The sequence below is a fragment of the Podarcis melisellensis genome, assembly GCF_964234715.1.
Source record: "Podarcis melisellensis genome assembly, chromosome: 7".
Lineage (NCBI taxonomy): Eukaryota > Metazoa > Chordata > Lepidosauria > Squamata > Lacertidae > Podarcis > Podarcis melisellensis.
The window spans coordinates 34,150,079-34,169,964 of NC_138539.1; the positions used below are offsets into that span (position 1 = coordinate 34,150,079).

A 19,886-nucleotide genomic window follows, 5' to 3' on the forward strand; every position below is an offset into this window, starting at 1 on the left:
CATCCCTTTTCACAAAATGGAAATGTTTTCTTTCCCTGTTCCTCCCCGCCCTGAGAAATGCAAGACTAGAAAGGAAAAGCAATGTCTGAAATAGTACAATTCTGTGACCAAGCATTGCATCCTCCATATTTCCAGTGTTATAATGTGACAACGGGAAAATCAGTTTTGCTGACTCTCAAAATGTATGTATGACAAACATTAAGAACTACATGAATTGATCTTACAACTATTTACACATTCAAGTTTATTTTTAAAAATAGACCTCATTTTGCAGATATACTAATCTTCGCTAATAAGAACATCTGTTGCAGGTCCATATGTAGCAACAAATTGTTTCAACTGTTGATGGCACTGCATCAAGTAAATATCCCTTTGATTCAGAGAGTTTTCACTATTGAGTTCAAATGGAAACACAGCATTTGGGGCCACACAAAACACAGAAGCACCTGGGAAAATAAAAGTAGAGGAATAAATTTGTATAATTTATTTTAACTAGAAAATGATAGAGTGTAATTGAAAATGTGATTTACATCAATCGAAATTTCACATCAAAATATCCAGTGATAGCCATCCATGTAGGTAACAGGTTTCTGAACACAGTAAGTATGGGCAGAATGTTTCTCCATCTATAAGAACTTTCAGATGTTAAGATTTTTTTATATGCAAAAATATAGTTGGTTCTTAGAATTGGCCTCATTCAATCTTTCTCTGTCACTGTACTAATAAATATATTTCTGGTTTTAAAGGTGGCCTGTCATTTGTTAAATGCTCTTTTTAAGGATGCTGTTTCCAAGGGAGCTAATATGAGTGCATGAAAACACACCCAATTCAACTTATCAACTAAAGCTGTTAGTCTCATATCCTGGGTGCATATCCAATTGAAATGGGTCCACATGATCAGTATCTTACAGGAGTACCTGGAGTTGTGAGTCTGAATAGCAGTAATTGAAATTTATCACATAAAAGCAGACTAGATGATGCACTGGACACTTCTCTGAATTTACTCATTCCAGTGGCATCTAGGTCAAGATAGACACAATATATTTTGTGCGAGAAAGAGGGACTCTTTATAGGAACCAAATGCAGGAACGTCAAGTGTCTTGTTCATGACAGTGCCCTTCAGTGCGGACTCTTCCATAGATGGTGATGACAACACAAAAGGAAGGGAAGAGAAATCTCATCCATGGAAATGAGACTTGGGGTGGACAAGCAGAACCTTGAGAGGTAACCAGACATTTGGTATTTGGAGCTCCGCCTTTCAGCCCAAGCATAAAAGCACCCTGTGTTTAAGGATTTTATGTGGTTATTTTAATAGCCCTCATTAAGAAAGGTTCAGTTAAAGGGTTTATACCGTATTTTAAAGTGAGAGATGATTCAAATAGTAATACAGCAATCAAAACATCTTCTTCAAGTACTTTTGTTCTTAAACTCAGCTTAGCGTGTGCTTTAGACAGTGAAATCCTACAGTACAAACATAAATTTAATAATTTTAAATCAGTTGTACAAAATTTTAATAACTGAAAGTCTCTGTTGCCAGAGAGGTTGTATGAATCTTTACACACAGAGAAATGTAGCTGCTACAGACATGTATGGGGAGAAATGGGACTTGCGTATTTTTGATATAATTCAGGTCAATTACTAGTACAAATAGAGGTGTGGTTTTAGGCTGATGGAGCCATAGTGGTTAAAATAACTATCGTGCACAAGGCAAATATCCTCTACTGTGCACGTCCAATTGTTAATGTATAATGTATACATAGATCTTTATGTATTAATGATAATACATTATCTATTAGATTACTCTATTAGATTACCGGTACTATTTGTGAGGTTTGGAAGGAGCTTATGACTTCTCTTGAAAAACTGGCTATGAGAATCAAGTTTAAACTGATACATCATATTCAGAAATGTTACAAAACGGAAAGTTATATAAAATGGCTTTTGAGCTCTTAAATTTTATTATTTTTTACAAAATCTAGGATTAGTGCTGCTTGAAATTACACATTTGTTCACATGTAACTTATACAGATAAGCTATTGCAATTTAAGAAACATGAACTGAACAATCCCATGTCTAAAACTTACATAGCTAAGGGGAAATGTATTAGGAACATGGTGATGGTGGAATGACTGATCCTATTTCCCCCCCCCCCCCAGCTTTTGGAAAACAAAGGGATATTTTGGCTTATAGCCATCAGATTTGGGTTTGTCATAGTTACTTGTGCAGAATTATTACACAGGTTAAAAACAAATTTTGAAGAACACATACTTGACATGTAAATGAAAACCTACAAGATATTCAGTGCAGTTGCTGAGAGATTTGATCCATGAACAGGGTGTGTTCTGATTCTGCGACTTGCTAAGTAGTAACCGTGAATCAGCCTTTCTGCTTCTGAACAGAGTTCCACATGCAAATTTTTGGAGAAAGCAAGGAACTAAAATGACATAAATTATTTCATTGGTTTATGAATTCACTAGATTTACCAGTGATCTTTAACTTTCAGGTGTATCATTTTAAAAAGTATTTTCCAAGACACATTTTTCATTAAAATATTAATAATTTGTCAATTCATTATTCTTGACATATTTTCACATTACAAAGAACGTGATTTTAAAATAGGAAAAAACGTGGATTATATGAGTGGTTGCATAAATACAAACTCAACCTATTTCCTAAGCACTTAAGACAGTTTACACCAATCACCGTGGAAGTTAAGATACTCATGATTTAGCACGGTTGGTACACCGTTCTGCAGTCAAGTAAGTGTTGGGTCAAACACCTCCCTTGCTTCTTTTCACTTGTATTTTGAAGCCACTGTTGGATTTCACAGCTTTACTAAAGATGTAGATTTAGTGTAAGAAAAGTTCTCATTCCTATTCTGAATATTGGACATTGAAATTTTCTGAATTTGATAAAGTGCAAAGAGTCCTTTAGCAAATATGTCTAGTTAGACACGTAACATATATTTTGTAAGTTGGTTACTTGTATAAATTGAAGTTAAAGTAGCAGAGGAACAAAAGGGATCCTGATTATTCAAATGCACATAATCTGAAATATGATTGATAGAACAGCAGCTTATCAAACCGCCCCTCTTGTTTGGTTCAATTCATAATGTCTAGTTACCTCCTCATAATCTTGTGTTCCAAACTGTTTGGAGATAGCATAGACTGCATCTTCTGGATTGATGGCCTTTTTTAAAAGGAGATTCACAACAGGAAGAACTGGATTGGGAAATGCTGATTCATTGCAGTGTATCAGAAGCCAAAAAGCGTCTATAACGTTAGCTGAAATAAAGCTTAAATCCTAGACAACGGCAATATTTATATTTCAGAACAGAATTTCATATGGTTTCCAGACAAAATCAGCAAGTGAATTATTTGGGACTGAGGCTATCTAGAAAAAACATAAAATTCAGTGGTTTTTCTGAGAAATGCATTTTGGAACATTTCATTTAGCACTCTTTGTCTATTTAACGCATGCACGCACTATAGTCCTAGTTTTAATATTGTAGAAGCTACCTCAATTCATTGATGGAAATAGATTGCATTACTGGAGGAAATAACTTTCTAGAAAGTGGCTGCAAATTTTGTATATCAATGTCACTCTAAAAGCTATTAGGTATTTTTAATTAATGTCATTGTGCAATTCTAGCAAAGAAACGTTACTTACCATTTGGCCTATTAGAGTATTATCTCCTTGGATATGTTTTTTGCAAGAAGCATCCACATCAATAAATGACCAAAAACTGGTTTGAATTGGAAGGGTAACCTGCTGATCAATTTCTTCTCCATATTTCTTTCCAGGGATGAATATAGTAGTTGTTCTTCCTTCAAGTACTTGTAAAGTCAGACAATAAAGACTACTTAAAATCTACTTCACTATAAATAGGTCTTTGAAGAATGAAAACAACATAGTGCCATTGTCTTAAAGAAGGTAGCTCACATGCTATACAAATTACAGAAATGCACTGGACATGCTGCATATCAAAATGTAGCAGAGAACAGGTTGATATACTGCTCCCTATTTTGAAGGACATAGAAATTGGTGAATAATATACTAATTTCTATCTTGGAAGGTAGTGGTGATACCCAATCTTTTCCCCTGTATCCACCACATATGCTCTCCCCCACATCAGCTCCAGGGACCTCCAGATATGACAACAGAAGATTTGGTGGACATGTGGAAGCTGCCAGGTGTGGAAGGGACCTCATTGCACAAGCAGAAGTCCTTTCCACTAGCTACAGGCACAGTTGAATGTCACCTTAGTTATTTTTTTATTTTTTAATGATTAAAAGAATTATTCTTTATCAATACATTGCCCTGCTAGCAGACAAACAATATCCCAGTGTTATGCTCTTTCTCATATGAAAACTACTACAGGCTGCATTTGATCGAGGCAAGTAAAGTGCTTCTGCAACAATTGTCATTTGCCAGCCCATGTGACTAAACATAGTGGGTTTACACACGCATACAAAATGTGATATCCTCTGAGGTGTAGAAAGCTGTTGCAGTTCTGATTTCTTACTGTGGAAAAAACACTGTGATGGACAGAAACCTGGCATAAGGGAGCTTTTAAGTCAAAGTGTATTTGGACATTTGGATAACTGAAATAAGGTATGCCAGATTTTAGGTACTTTCAGTTGGTTTACCTGACTGCAACTGTTCAAGCTTATCCTTCCTATGTGAAGATAATTCTCCAAGGAAGCATACTCCCCCTTTGGCCAGCAAAGCACTATTAGCCTGAATGCTCGCAGTTCCAGTTCCGTGCTTATCTTTGGACACAGTAGGAAAAACTTCACCAGATGGAATATGCCGTATGCCCCGTGGAACAAGACTAATACTGTAATTCATAACTCTAGATGATGGGGAAAGTAGATATCTTAGTTATGTATGTGTAATACATTTGGAAAAGAAATCAAGTGTTTTAAAAAATAATTTTAGTTTACATGACATTGCAGTTCAGTAGAATAATTCTATACTTGGAATAAAGAAGCATATGCATTGTTTCACCTCACATATTTTCCTTTAAAAGCAAAATAAGAAATTGGAACAACTGCAGTAACAACATAGTTCTTTGCACAAAGCTAAATAAAGGGTATACACAGTCATCCTACAAAAGGGGGAGAGAATCTGCTTATTAAAGAAAAGAGTACTTAGTTACCTTTCTAATATTAGCGAATCATTCGTCAATACCAAAATATCCAGGTAATCTGCTGTTAAGTCATTTCTGTCACTTGTCTGTACTAGACTTAACAATATGGCTAGTTTGAGAGTGTTGTTAATGCCTGGTGGAAGTACTTGTGAAGCAAAACTATTGGCCAGAAGAGCTGTAAATCTCCAACACGACTTTGAAGTCAAAGAAAGCAGATACTTAAATTTTTCACTGATCTGGGAAGGGCCTAATACAAAAACACACCAAAGCCAAATGAATCTATATGAACAACATATCTTACAATTTTTATAAATATATTCAGTTTCACATCTTCCATTTGTAATTACAAAACTAGAAAAACAGTTTTAGAAACAACCACCTTAAACTCAATCTTATGCATGTAGATTCATGTGGTTCCCAGCTAAGTGTTCACAGGATTGCTTCTCAGGTTTACAGGTGTGAACATTTTAAAATCAGTTTCATTTTGTTAAATGAAAATAGGCTATTCCTTCAACGGCCCCTGTTAACTTGGGCCATTCTCTACTGTGTCTAATTATGTGGTTTCCCAATTCTGCAGTGCTTTGTTTGCTCAGGCGAGATCCAAAAGACTATATCCATACCCAATTTCAATATGTATGGACTTTGTTCACAGTGAGTTAGCCCTCATGATGTCTAAATGGCATTAAGTACAAACTATTGTTTGTACATTTACAGTGGTACCTCAGTTTACAGACGCTTCAGGTTACGGACGCGCCGAAACCCAGAAGAACTGGAACAGGTTACTTCTGAGTTTTAGCGCATGTGCAGAAGCACCGAATTGCGTCACGCGTGTGCGCAGACACAGCGCTGCGGGTTGCGAACGTGCCTCCTGCATGGATCACATTCGCAACCTGAGGTTCCACTGTATATAATTTTTTCTACGAATAACACTCAAGGCATTTTACAATGATGTGGTATCCAACCAAGTCATACTCTGAGCACCCAACTGCAAACAATGGACTTAACCTAGATATATCTAAGGGCTTGTCCACATTTTTACTTATTATGTGTCAAGAAAGCCTGGATCTGAGTGGTTTTCCCCTTGACCCATGCTTTCTAGGCACAGATCTGAGCCGTCTTCATCTTGCCATACTCCTTTCCCAGGGAAAACCTGCTCTGCAGTGCTCAATCAGAGCAAACATTAATCAAGAGAAAACTCAATCTGCTGGGGTTGGGGAAGGGGAGAGAAGCAGACGTGGCTAAATCATAACCATACGACTAAAGTCAGATACCACAGAATAACCACAGAACTACAGATGAAATGCAAGTCCACAAAGAAACCCCAATGAACAAAATCTGCACAAGATGCCAGTACTATTAGGGCAATGTGTAAATGTGAATGCATAATTGACAGTAAAAGGCAATGTAGGTTTTATAAACACATTTAAAAGTAAATCTCAAATGTGAAGTCATTTAAATGCTGTTGGATCACAAATTAATAGGTAGAGGGCACTCTCTGACTACTATTACCATTCACTTAATTCTTATCCAACTGAAATAGCAGACAGAGTGCCCTCTAAAACACAGTGTGAATTGTGTGATCTGTATTTGTTCAAACCAACTTTCACAGCTTGTTTATTCATATTTGAGAGGGAGAGAGGAAGAAGCAAATTTCAATCATACAGAAAGTCCCAAAAAGTTTGCTATACACACACACACACACACACACACACACACACAAATCTCCACTTGTTCAATCAGGAACTGAATGCACACCCACTTCCACTATCCCCTTGTCTTACCTGTGAGATTACAGAGATGTATACTGTTGGCTTCCAGGGAAAGTTTGATTCGTATGCAGCTCGGCATACAGACTGGAATTCCTATAACTTTATACCTGTTTCCTATTTCCATTTTATTAGATAGTTCATCTATAAATTAGCAAATAAACATGTAGGGATGTATGTATCTGCTTAAGACATACCCTGCTTTTATTCATAAAAGCTAGGTAGTTGACAACAGGAAAAAAGATCACAAACAATTTTAAATGTTATGGATACTAAGATTGCAATTCTAAATGCTCTTACCTGGGAGTAAGGGCCATTGAACTAAAGTTCAGGTAAACATGCACTGTAAAGGAGCAGCAGGAAGCAACACAACATGGAAGCAATAAAAACTTCAAAAACCATGGACAGTTGAAAACCGGCTTAAATAGAACAGCAATTTGTTAACCAAATGGCTTACTGAAGATGAAAGTTTTCCCTAACTTGCAAAAAGTCACACATAGGATTGCTCTGTCCAGCTCACTGCTTTATGTAGTTTGGTCTATAAAGGCTACATTACCTTTATGAGGATAGAAATAAGAGTTACCGGTACCTCTAGGAATGATCCATTCCCATCATCTTCCTTCTGCATTTATAAGATTGAACACAAAGCTACACTCATGTGACCAAATCCATCTACTCTTTCAATATTTTTTTCTTTTTTATGTTTTTACTGAAACATTTTCCATAAGTAACAAAAGTACATTCAGTGTCTGTTTTTAAATTGTAGCATCCTTCATACAAATCAAATACAATCAGTCTGAGACTTTTTTTGTTGTAGACAATGTGGGGTTGAGAGAGGGGAGAAAGTAGAGAAAAAGAAATTTAGGAGAGGGGGAAGGTGAAGGAGACATTAAACTTTCATTTTTGCATATGAGTGGAGCGTTTTTGTCAGTGTCACTTGGATAAGTGTCTTATTTTTGTTGGCAGAACAAGAGGTCAGAGGGCCCAATATATGGTTGGTTGCAGTTGATTGGTAGTGTGTTGGGGGCATTGTTAGGTTACATTAGCCATATTGATTCATATCTTGTCAGGGGCGGGGGATCAGTCATTGCCTTGTTGGCTTGTGTATGTGATGAAGGGGAGCCACATGGGTAAAGGCATCCTTTGTTTGTCCCATGGCAGTTTCAGTTTGTTGATAAGTTTTTCTCATAGGGCAGTTTCCCATATAGTTTGGTACCAGTGGTCCATGGACACCCCAAATAGGTCCATCTAGTGTCTGGTTATGAGACTCCTAGCTGCTGAGAGTAAGTGGCTTATAAGTTTTTTGTCATGTGAATGTGCATTATTGCCTTGGAAGAAATTTAATAGGGCAAATTTTGGAGTTACTTCTATTACCTGTTTTGTTATTTTGCAAATTTCTTGTAAGACTGTTATCCCAAAAGATTGAATTTTGCAGCATTCCTACCACATGTGCCAGTGGATCCTCTCCAGCACTTAGGTGAAATTCCTGGTTGTATCATCGCCAGCTTATGTGGTATTAGGTACCACCTGTAGATAAGTTTCAGGATGAGTTCCCTTCTCTTGCCTGAGAGGGACTTAAAGGGTGGTTTAGTCCACAGCTTCGACCATTGGGTTGGGTTTATTTCATATCCTATGTCATGTTCCCATTCAGCTTTAATTGTGGTAAGGGGACTTGTAGTGTTTTATATATCGCCAATACCGTCCCTTTGCTACTTTTTTCATAATTGACCTATTTCAGCCTTGTGGTTCATCCACTTTTAACTTTGTTATTCTGAGTGGTTCAACATGTAGTCAACTGTGTTCCGAAGGCTTTTAAAAAAGACTTCAGGCAAACTTTTAAAGCAAGAAAAACCACACTTTCAGGGCATTTCATACAAAGCAGATGTTGTTCAAGTTATTTCAATTAGATGTGTGCAGGAGAAAAATCTCAGTAGAATATCTCAAAAGGACAGAAACAAACCATTTAAAAACAACAAAAACCGAAGCACAGAAATAGGCTCCTATTTTAAAATCTGTGAAGATGAATTATTTAAACCAGAAATGGTAGAGATCTCAAGAGAATAAGGGAAGTAGCTAGATTGAGGAAGGATGTTACAAAACCTAGTTTCTTACAGAAAAGCTAGTCTCTACATTTTATTTCCACATACTCCCCTTTCCTAATATATGAGCTTCTCTTCATATACATTCACATTTGATTGATAGGCATATATATTCAGAAAGTGAAAGATTTATTCCATCCAAATGCTATTTTGTATAACGCATGCTAGACTAACAGAATTCTGCCACACATGTCAGCCTAATAATAAAAACTTATATTAAACACAAAACTTACCTCTTAGAAAAACTGTGAAAGATTGAAATCTGAAAGGGGTTTTACTGCTGGAAAATCCTTGAAAAGCACTAATTGCTTTAGCATCAACTATTTCAATAACCTGCTTATCTTTAAAAAAGAAAAACGTAAGATTACATTTTAAAAAATTAGTCAGAAATCCATCTCAAGCCATTTGCCCAACTGGGATTAGTATTATTAAAGAAAAAACATTCTAAATCATCCCAACAGTCAGAACTATATCCACTCAAATACTTTAGTACTACTCTTCCTAAGCTTTATACCTTCTATTGACAAAACAGTCAAAAAGGTGAAGTTATAAAGTGATCTGAATCACATAAAATGTTAAACCAAACCAAACCATGACTTAGTGCAAATACTAGCATGTGTGGGTTCCCAGAGAGGAGACTGCTTAGTGTGTCATCCAAACCCAGACTCATGTTTTGTTTACTCAAGACAAAACACAAGCAGCAAACCATACAATAAACCTTGCTACATCTCATGGTTTGTCTTGAGCAAGACAAATACCAAACCTGCATTCAGGCTGCAGGCTGGATGGATCAAGCTACCGTATGGTTCCAAATACAACCAGCATCTTTTTCCAAATTCGGGCCATTAAAGTTTGGCTTATATTCATGAACTTACAAGCCCCCCCCCCAAGCAGTGTGGGCAATGGTGTGCAGCCCCCCGCAACTCCCAAACCTCCCCTGGCATTGGCTTGGGAAGGTAGTGCCAGGAGGTGGTAGTGCCAGGAGGTGGGCATGCAGTGCGCTCAAAACAGGGCGCCGGTGCCAGCTTGGGGAATGGAGTGCCAAGCGCTGGCTACCCATCATCCCCTGTTCAGGGCAGTAGTGCTGGGAGGCAGGCCGCACCCACAATTAAGCCTTGAATTTTAAAGGTGCGGCTTATTTGCGGGTGTGGCTTCTATTTGGACCAATACAGTAATTTTGTTTTGTGCTGGTTTCATGTTAACAAAACTGGGACAATTTTGTCCAGTTCATGGGGCAATTTCTTTACGAAAATCCTTTAAAAAATCCCAGTTTTACGAACAAAAGGTACAAGGTAGTACAAAGGCACCTTTATTCTCTGACCATTATAGTTGCTTAAACTAATACCTCCTTTGTGTTGACACAACTGACATTTTAAAAAATGTTTAAAAATGGTCTCAGAATATGACAGTATTTCTTAGCGTGTAGTCCCTTCCTGAATTGTACAGAGTTTAAAAGGACAGTCCCCACTGACATATGGGGGTAGCCATCTTTTCCCCTTCCCTTTTAGCATTTTGTCTTTAAATTATAAGCCTGTGAACGTCTGATGAAAGAAATTATCGTATGCAAACATGTATTACTGGGACACTGAAACCTCAGGAAACTTTGTGAATTCAAAAATAAGCCTAGTAATTAGATTTTCTTCACACACTATAAAATGCTAAGAGACTGGGCTAAATCTGTATTTCAGACACATTCAGACTTAGGAAGTGGAGAGTCTATCAGAGTCCCAATGCAACCATGGGGCATACATTATAAGCTTCACTCAATGTAGGGATGACTTTGAACTCCCTCCTCCATGCTTTTTCCTTCTCTTGTTGCCCAATAGTACACCTCACCATAAAAATATAGCTCTTGAAATGGTATAATTTAGGGCTAATAACTACTATATAATGTTTACCACCAAGTACTCTGTATTTCATATCTTCCCGCAGTGGTGAAGTACACAAAGTGCACACAAAATTGTTTCTCACTGTTGCAGATTCTGTCGCTCCAGGAGTATGTACTCTTATATACTGAAATCCTAGGGGAAGTGTATAAAAGACCATATTTAAAGTTCTAAACATTCACAAAGTGCTATATATTGGTTTATAATGGTTTCCAATTTAATTTAATTAATCTTCACCAAATGATCTCTGATAATATACCTACTTGAAAAGAATATTGACATCCCATTCATTCATTTGGGGCAAGTGCCAAAAATGTTGGCATCCCCTTTTAGAGTTGTTTGAATGGCACACTGCTTTGCCATCTTAATACAGAGTCCCCAGTTGACTATAAGGTATGATAGTCAGATTCAATTAAGACCTGCCATGCTAGTGGAAATCATTGTAATGGCTCCTGCTGAGCCTCCCCTCTCCCCTCCCCTCCCCCACATCTCCACCAAATCCACTGTAGAGGGTCAGAAGAACTCCCAGAAGAGTATGCAGGGAGAGGAGAGGATGGAATGTTCTGTCCATGGAGAAGGAGAAGTCTGAATCCCACCCGTCGTCCACCAGCAAACAGAAATATTTGCATGATAGACAACAGAAGTAGAGTATAATCTTTTAATTTTTGGAATATATGATGGAGAACAATCCACTGAACACTACTGCTGAGTGGTATGGTCAATAGCAAATGATATAGCCAGTGTAGTGCAGGGCACACAGATGCATCTGAACACAACAGGTTAAAGTTATGAACACAGAGATCAGTTTATCTTCTCTGCTTTCTCCTCCTAGTCCCTTCTACAGCCAATGATCTGCTTGATAGTAGGAAAATCAGTTTGTGAAACGATGTTCATGTGTATCCAGTATGAGAAATCACAGGTCCATAAAGCTCTCACAAATATGTCAGCAATGTGCAGTGTATTAGATTTTATATACAATGTCTTATAAAAGCCTATATATTTTTAAAAGCTGGATTTACTGGTGTAAGTCAGTAAGTTATAATAGAATTCAAGATTCCAGGTTGGTGTACCTTCAGAAAATGGACAGTTTTCATCACAACAAACAAATCTTGCTCCTTGTGTATATTTTGTTACAGTGGACATTGCAACAACTATTCCCTCTGCCATATAAAATCTCTGAGAAGTATAATCAAATGGAAATTTGCAAAGACTGAAAATATAACTGGGCAGGGAAGGTAAATGTGTTAGTTTCAGCACTATGCTCATCTGAAAAAAAGAGACATAGAAATACCATGATGATGATGCCAGTTATAAATAACAGATACTACAGTGTAACCCTATGCATGCCAACTCAGAAGTCAACAGGGCTTACTGTACTTCCAAGGAAGCTTACTATAATTAAGATATGCCTTGAACGCATTTCAGAAGAAATATTGCAACAAACTAAAAGGTCAGTGAAGCTATATTGTTTTATAAATACGAAAAGCAGAGTTCAAACCTACCTGAGCTTCAGTCTGTAGCTGCTGAATTAGTGACAGTGTTTTAACTGCTGTAAAACACACCTATAATTTAAAACCCAATTCATTTCATAAGGCAACTGCAGTTTAAAAGAGTGATTAAGAAATTTCATCAAAATATATGAGATTCCTTACAGACTGAAAAATCTGAGTGGCCTTCACAGGTTTATGCAAAATGTAATTTCCAAGGGTAGCATCCAACTCAATAATATCAGATGGATTTATCAATATAGGAAACCGGAAAATGGCATAACTTTGCTTTGAATCTGTAAGATTAGAAAGTAAAAACCATCAACATTGCCCATATACTGATTTAAACTATAATTTTAAAAATTGCTAAATACTACCATTGTATAATTTGCAGGCATTCACAAATTTCTGAAGGCCACCACTCCTGTCAAGATAAATAAATGCAGCTTCCTTCATTCTGAGAAGGTCTGGCTTCATTTTCTCTGAATGGTTTTGTTTCAGTACTAAACCCTTAGATCACAGGTACACACTATAGGGAAGAATTTGATATGTCAGTCAGGTCAAGACAAATGGAACATGCAGTACGAATTCTGCAGTGACAAGTTACCATTACCACTTACAGAAAATGAATTATATAATACAGAAGTTGATGCCATGGCACCTGCATAGGCCTTGATTGATATCCCTGGGCAGGCCCCTACCCTAACTCTGAGCTTTCTTCTTTCTTTCTTTTTAAAGAAACTTATGAAGCAAATTGTGCAGGTACCCTTCCAAGTATTTTCTTTGAAATGGGTGCAGTGTATACTGTCCTCACAATGTATATGTCCACACAGAGATACGTCTCCTTGTGTTTAATGGAGCTTACTCCCAGGTAAGTGGGTACAAGATGGCAGCCTAGGCTTTGGTTGGGGTTGGCATTAGGGGAAAAGAGGGTTCTTGTGCCTTTTAATGGCTGTAAGACAAGCAGAAATACAACAGGTTAATCATTTTCTATTAGAGAAATACAATTATGGGAAAAGCTTTATCATAACGACTTTCTTTAATTTCTTTGTTATGTAATGTTGACCATGACAGCTATGTTGCACTATGCTAGGCTCCCATGGCAGTCATTTTGTGATTGATGCTCATAGCACTTAACATTCAAAATGCACCCACTGGTCCAAAAAGTTTGGCGATCCTTGATATAATGCAAAGCCTTGCTTAATTTATTCAGATACTGGAGAAAGATCCGAGTACTGGAATATGCTTTAGATTACAAGCCAAAGCATTAGTCTTTTGGATGTGTACTTAGCAATATGGGTGGAATTTTTTTACTTGTGATTTTTTTAAAGGACAAGCAAAATATATTCACTATGTTCTGGTCTTAAATAATTTATAATATATTATTGCAGTATAAATCTTATAAAAGAAAACATCTTGCTGTATCAGTTTTGTCAAGAATTTAAATCCTAACATATTTCAGTTGGAATTCTATGTAATTAAGAGGAAATTAGATAATGCATAAGGAATTTGGGTTGGGCATCTGATGATCTTAACTGTAAAAACTACATGTTAGAAATATTCTACACGGCTTTTAACTTTTCCAGTACTCAGATTTCTCTGCAGTCCCAACAGTGAGCACTACATCTACACTTATTTGTACTGGGGGTTAGGAAACTCCTGTTCCATCCAGTGGGAGCTTCCCTCTCACCAATGAAAACAGTCATGGGGGGATGGGAATCCAGATTAAGACTGCAAGGGGGGATAAAATACACTTACTCCCCACAAATGTCCCAATCGGACACTCTCTCTCACACACAATTCACTTTTTAAAAGACATTCAGTATGAATAGAGTTGCATTTAATTTGGCCACCCAAAGTCAGTGTACTGTAGTGGTTAAAGTGTCAGACTAGATGCTGGGAGACCACAGTTCAAATCCCCACTTGGTCATGAAGCACAAGGAACACTATTCAAAGATCTATGCTTGGTATAAAGTCAAAAATACCCATTCAAATAGTCCCAATTGAATGTTCTGTCTGGAACAGTAGCATAATCTGCCCACCAGAGAGCTCTGGATATAACCCTATGCCACCAACTGGGCAGTTGCTGAACAATTTGAAATGAGGGGGGCTCAGCAAGAAACAGAATCAAAGATATCAGTGTCACACCTATGTATATGTGCCTCACATTCAGATAGGGTGAAATAATTTAAATGGTGATTTAAATCTAAGTTCTTAAGTGTCATTTTCCATCATGGATATAATAGGATAGGGATTTCAATATGAAAAACAAAGAGTAATTGTGGAGCAAACACATATTCTAACGTAAAAAACCCCAAAAAAGCTCAACAATTTTGGTTTCTTCCTCAAAACCCTTCAATTTCTGCACTGATGTCGCAATGGCTCACCTCACTACATTGTCACCCTTTACTGCCATTACTAATGTAGCTCTGTCTCTTCTTCAGGCATGCCAAAACCAATGTGTTACAGTTCTCTTGCAATGGTGCATTTAAAAAATCCAACTAAGTTGTTTGTGTGAAAAGAATCCAACAACACACTTGAACTTAGCCTCACGCAAGCCATTGCATGCAGTTTTATAATTTGCCTGTCTTGTTTTTCTTCAAAAGCATCCTTGGAGGTGGCTGTGTGTTTAAGTTGAAGACTAGCACAACAGCAAAAGGAGGAGCTGTTTAACCTTATGGGTTCTCCCCCACAAGCTGATTTTCAGCCTACAAGCAGGAGGATATAAGTGGCTCTATGTATTTAATTTAATGTTTAGGGAAGTTTTGAATGACTGATGTTTTAATGTATTTTTAACCTTCTGTTGGAAGCCACCCAGAGTGGCTGGGGAAACTGAGCCAGATGGGCAGGCTAGAAATCTATTATTATTATTATTATCATTTTTAATATTATTATTATTAATAAAAAGTGGTCAAGATCCTACCGCACATTATGTGCAGATTTGTGGCAAAACAGTTATTTGTACCCACCCATAGTTATGTGTGACTGAAAGATGACGGTAAACTGATTAAGTGGGATTCTAGAGCCCCTGTCATAGAGATGGCACTCCAAAGGACAAAGGTGGGAAAGTGTCTAGCCACCCCACCCCAAAAAACCTACTTTTCTCCCTACCTCCACTGAGGAGCACTGCTGGCAATAGCAGGCTCTGAGCAAATGAACAAGCTTTCTGTATTTTCATTAACAATTTATGCCTATTACAGAACTTTCCCCCTCAGACTTCTCCTCCCTCATATTCTTTCTAGTACTGTCATTGCTTCCTCATTAGCCTTTCACTCAGAGAAATAAAACCACTGAACCTCCACCCCTCTTTCTGTTCCTTGCATCTCTCTGAAGGGGAGCTGATCCAGGCCCAGAGAAGGAGCCAGACTTCAAACTTCCCTCCATATGAACACTCCTCAGAAAGAAACAATGGTCAACATCCACTTCAGGTGGACGCTGTCTCTCGCTTGGCAATCCTACTGCCAAATCTTACATTTTCAAGTTTCTGTTCCACAACTCTGCTGTCAGCAGAGATATTCTCAACTCTGATAGGATAAAAAGCATTACAGGCACAAAATTTACCTCAGATTACTATAATTCAAGAGATGTACATTTCCCCCCAATTACTTACTATCTCACCAAAACTGCAATCCTAAGCAAATCTTACACGGGAGCAAGTCCTACTGAACTCTCTGGATCCTACTTCAGAGGAAACCTATTTTGATTTAGGCTTGTTAGTTTAAGTACCGGTAATCTTTGAAAAAAATGTAACAATATCAATCAAGTACATTTCAGCCGTCTTCATCAGTGGTCTAGGGTATTTATAAAAATGAAACAATTTTGCAGAAATAAAAATCCCAGGTTAACACTTCTAAAGCAATAATATTTCAAAAATAATGAACTCATACTCGGTGATAGGGTGTGATTTCTAATATTACTTAAAGGGGCAGGACAAAACTCTCCCCTTCAATCCTGTACATAATGAAGCACTGAAGTGCAGTGCCAATCTCATTTAAGTAGTTATATATTAGAAGCTAAAGCCTGTCAGTGACTCTGATTTTTTTGTTATTGAAATGTGGTTGATTTTCCTTTCAGAAGTGCTGAGTCTGAAATGCACATTTTGATTTTGCGGAACTGTTGAGTTTTAAATAACACACTAGGCCACCGATGAAAGCTCTGCTGAAACACGTTTACATAAGACAGTGGTTCTCAAACTTTTTTCTCTGGGCCACACTTTCAGAATACAAATTTGCTTGTGCCACACACATTGGAAAACAAAACAGCAGTGCTTGATTTATAACACAGAACATGACTACTTTATTTCTTTGATTGCCCTTGAATCTTCCCGCCACACTTGCCCTCCTCTCCTGCCACACCCTTTGAGAACCCCTGACCTAAGGTGTTGGTAGGAGTGTGTGTGTATGTATGCGTGTATATATATAGTGATAGTATCCAATCGTTAATAAACAAAACTGTATTTTTTTACACATTTTCAAAGCATGAAAAAAATGAAATATCTGCTTCCCTCCCTTTTGTCAGCATATGTTTGTGAATGAAAGATATATAAACAGACGAGGGTATATTTATCCTGGATTAATTAGACCTGTGTATTAAAGTACTTGTATAAAAAGGAGTGGCCAAACTAAGAGACCTACATCTAAACGTGTTTATTCTGAAGTAAGTCCCAGATAATTTGGTGGGTGCCTGCTACCTAGCAATAGCCAATGGGAGTGTTGCCATGAGGGTATTAGATTGAGGTGAGAGAAGCATTTCTTTCAGCTGCTGGGGGCCGGATTGTAATTTCCTTTTGCAGCTAGAGTTCGGATCCCAGTAAAAGATGCACTAATCTAGTACAAAAGTAGGTCTTTTAGCTGGACACCGGTTGTGTTTGTTTGTCTGGAGCCTCTGCTAAGTGTAGTTTAATTCTGCTGGTTTTTATCTTTTCCTCTTTTGTTCCTAATTTGTGCTAGGTATCTTCCTAAACTCAGTCTCTCAAGATGAACTTTCCTTTTAGGAGGGTTAGGTATTTACTTTACTATTAAAGCAGAGCTCAGAGTCTGCCCCCCCCCCCTTGCTGGCATGGGCTCTGGCAACCTGATTGTGCCATTATAATCTGACCAAGGGTACTCAGTTGCAGTCTGTTTGCATTGGCTTGATACTGCAAGATCTCTTAGTGCCCAGATTTTGTTCTGTTTTGTTTGGGTTTGTTGCTCTCTCTCTCTCTCTCTATTTTCTTTTCATGATTCAAGACTTTAGTATAAAAATCTAAATCATGGCCACAGTGGAAACAAGACATGTGGACTATTTTCTTCAAGTTGTAAATTCCATATTTAATTAATTCCTTTGAGGTTTCAGTTTTCCCCAGCAACAATCACAAAGTTCCACACTGAATTTAGGAGAGTTGTTTAAGTAAAAAATGTGTCTATTGTGGCCAGTCAGTCTTTTTACAAATGAACTGTGTTAGCTTTTTTTAATCCAAGCATGAGCTAATCAAAGTGTAGATCTCATGAAAGTGAATTTTAATACAATCAAATTGAAATATATTAGTTTTCTAAACACAAGAACAAAATTTCCCTTCTACAAATGCAGTCATTTTTTTCCTTATATATTTCTTTGGAAAAAGCCATTTATCTTCTACAAGAAGAGGAAAAAAGTTATAGACATTATGAGAAGCATTGTTATAAAAAAAAATACTTAAGGCTAATTTGTTCCACCTTTGTTTAACCTAGAGAGCACATTTCTAGGTTTTACTAATGGAATGTATCAAATTACTTGAGTAAAGTGGTAATGGTTGCAATTCAGGGCCCAGTATAACTAAAGGTGGCACAGTTTGGCCTTAAGATGGGCAATATTGTACAGATTCTTGCTTGGAGTTAAGAAGAAGTGATACCAATAAACCACCTTGGCTTAAAGAACAAGCAAATTGTGCAGAGTATGCTTATCTTATTTAAAAAACAGTGCTATACAAAAATATTTGCATAGTAACATTTCAAGCACAAAGTCACTAGATAGCTTACAAAGGCCTTTAAATGAGAAAGTGTGCTGCTTTGACAGACAGACAATTTGGAGCTATCAATGTAAACTTGGGGGGAAACAGTCAGTGTCCTTTCTTACAGAGAGTCAAAGTTAAGAACAGCTAACTAAAGGTATTGGTTCAAAAAGTATTTTTGTACAGCAGGTGTAACAGTCGTAAGGAAGTAATCCAAAATGCCCAGGTTCCTCATATTACAGCAGAAAAAGTTTGTTCAACATTTCAAACGAGGCACTAGTTGCACATATTTTTGAATCCGTTCACAATCAAAACGTTCCAGTCCATCTAAAGATGACTTGCAAGTATTTCTTAGCATCCAGAAATCTTAGTGAAATAAGTCTTCAGAAGGTGGTGCATAAGAAAATCCAATGAATGCATCATCTGCTTCCAGCACACTGGCATTTACAATATTATAGTCAGAAGAAATGCAAACTGAACAGGGTACCATTTCTTCTGTAAATGCTGTGTCAAAGTTTCTGATGTCATCTGGACCAGACTAGGAAATAAAACATACAAATTGTTGTAAGAAAAAGGTATGGTTTCTACCTCTTGTGTGTCATATTTCAGTTCAAACTGGGAAGGTCTATTAATTTATCAACAAAACAATTTATCAGCAAAATAATCAATGGTGCAATCTTACCAGGGAGAGTGTCCCAGAGTCCATAGGATATTGTGGACCTCCCTCTCTATGGGTGGAAGTAATGGAGGGAACCAAAAATAAAAATAGCTGTCCATACCTTCTGCCCTGGCCAGGACAAGCGGGCAGGGCTTAGGAAATAGCAGTAACTCCACCACAGATCTTTACACCCTGATAGGATTGCTTTGCTAGTGTTAGTATATCTCATCATTATGATTACTTTAAAGCCCTGGCCAGGACAAGCGGGCAGGGCTTAGGAAATAGCAGTAACTCCACCACAGATCTTTACACCCTGATAGGATTGCTTTGCTAGTGTTAGTATATCTCATCATTATGATTACTTTAAAGCTCTGCTTGAAACTTTTTTTTAAAAAAAGTTCTTTTTGCATATTTCCCTTTTTAAAGTTATTTGATACCATGATAGATTTTTTTCATGCCTTCCTTTCAACTAAGCATTTGAATTTGATTACAATCATTGCTGCTGTTTTTATAGCTAACCGTAATTACTTCTTGAATGAGTTCTTATATTCCAGTTTACTGAAGTATGAACTATTGTACCTACCACATTAGGATTAAATGGTGGTGGGATCTTTTTTTGTTCGAGATCAGTCCAGCTGAGAGATTCAAAGAAGGGATGCCTCTTAATTTCAAGCTGAAATGCAACATACAATTGCATGATACATATACACTTGTCTTATACTGATCAGAAAGCAGTCTTTTGCCTTTGTCAAGTACTTTGCTGATTTTTATAAAAAGGGAACAGAAAAGACACCAAAGATAGAGGAATATCTTTAAAAGAGTAATTTACCAAAAATAAAAACAGGTAAGTTAGCAGTATTAAATGAAGAA

At 37.3% G+C, this 19,886-nt stretch overlaps 2 protein-coding genes across 26 annotated transcripts in view; both read right to left on the bottom strand.

The window, feature by feature from the left end:
- Nucleotides 1-214: 214 nt before the first annotated feature.
- On the bottom strand, nucleotides 215-17,722 carry MCMDC2 (minichromosome maintenance domain containing 2). Of its 19 annotated transcripts, none has more exons than XM_081918431.1 (16): nucleotides 15,360-15,833; nucleotides 13,205-13,342; nucleotides 12,768-12,919; nucleotides 12,556-12,686; nucleotides 12,406-12,465; nucleotides 11,974-12,169; nucleotides 10,916-11,038; nucleotides 9,251-9,358; nucleotides 6,934-7,062; nucleotides 5,162-5,399; nucleotides 4,650-4,855; nucleotides 3,670-3,836; nucleotides 3,124-3,303; nucleotides 2,292-2,434; nucleotides 1,352-1,461; nucleotides 215-446 (listed from the first exon to the last, which is right to left on the bottom strand). In XM_081918431.1, exons 3-16 carry the CDS (start codon nucleotides 12,865-12,867, stop codon nucleotides 280-282), a joined length of 2,058 nt encoding a protein of 685 aa, XP_081774557.1. In that variant the 5' UTR covers nucleotides 12,868-12,919; nucleotides 13,205-13,342; nucleotides 15,360-15,833; the 3' UTR covers nucleotides 215-279. The 19 variants fall into 19 exon arrangements, with proteins under 19 accessions (XP_081774557.1, XP_081774556.1, XP_081774561.1 ...); XM_081918430.1 differs by having other exon boundaries at nucleotides 13,157-13,342; XM_081918435.1 differs by lacking the exon at nucleotides 15,360-15,833 and adding an exon at nucleotides 14,376-14,685 and having other exon boundaries at nucleotides 13,157-13,342.
- A 145-nt stretch (nucleotides 17,723-17,867) lies between these two features.
- The window catches only part of LOC309373903 (serine/threonine-protein kinase Sgk3), a 53,227-nt gene continuing 51,208 nt past the window's right edge, over nucleotides 17,868-19,886 (bottom strand). For all 7 annotated transcript variants that reach the window (XM_081918446.1, XM_081918443.1, XM_081918444.1 and 4 more), the window contains 2 exons: nucleotides 19,600-19,689; nucleotides 17,868-18,896 (listed from right to left, as the gene is read on the bottom strand). In XM_081918446.1, the coding sequence (XP_081774572.1) occupies nucleotides 18,726-18,896; nucleotides 19,600-19,689 (261 nt within the window). In that variant the 3' untranslated portion in view covers nucleotides 17,868-18,725. The remainder of the gene's footprint in view (nucleotides 18,897-19,599; nucleotides 19,690-19,886) is intronic.

What these genes read in the sequence shown, in the direction of transcription:
- MCMDC2 (XM_081918437.1), bottom strand. Translation starts at nt 12,867, where the DNA reads ATGAAGCCAGACCTTCTCAGAATGAAGGAAGCTGCATTTATTTATCTT. An exon ending in ATACTCTAATAGGCCAAATG is followed by an intron (nt 3,304 to 3,669) that starts GTAAGTAACGTT and finishes GCCGTTGTCTAG; the next exon opens with GATTTAAGCTTTATTTCAGC. An exon ending in GCAACTGCACTGAATATCTT is followed by an intron (nt 1,462 to 2,291) that starts GTAGGTTTTCAT and finishes TTTGTACTGTAG; the next exon opens with GATTTCACTGTCTAAAGCAC.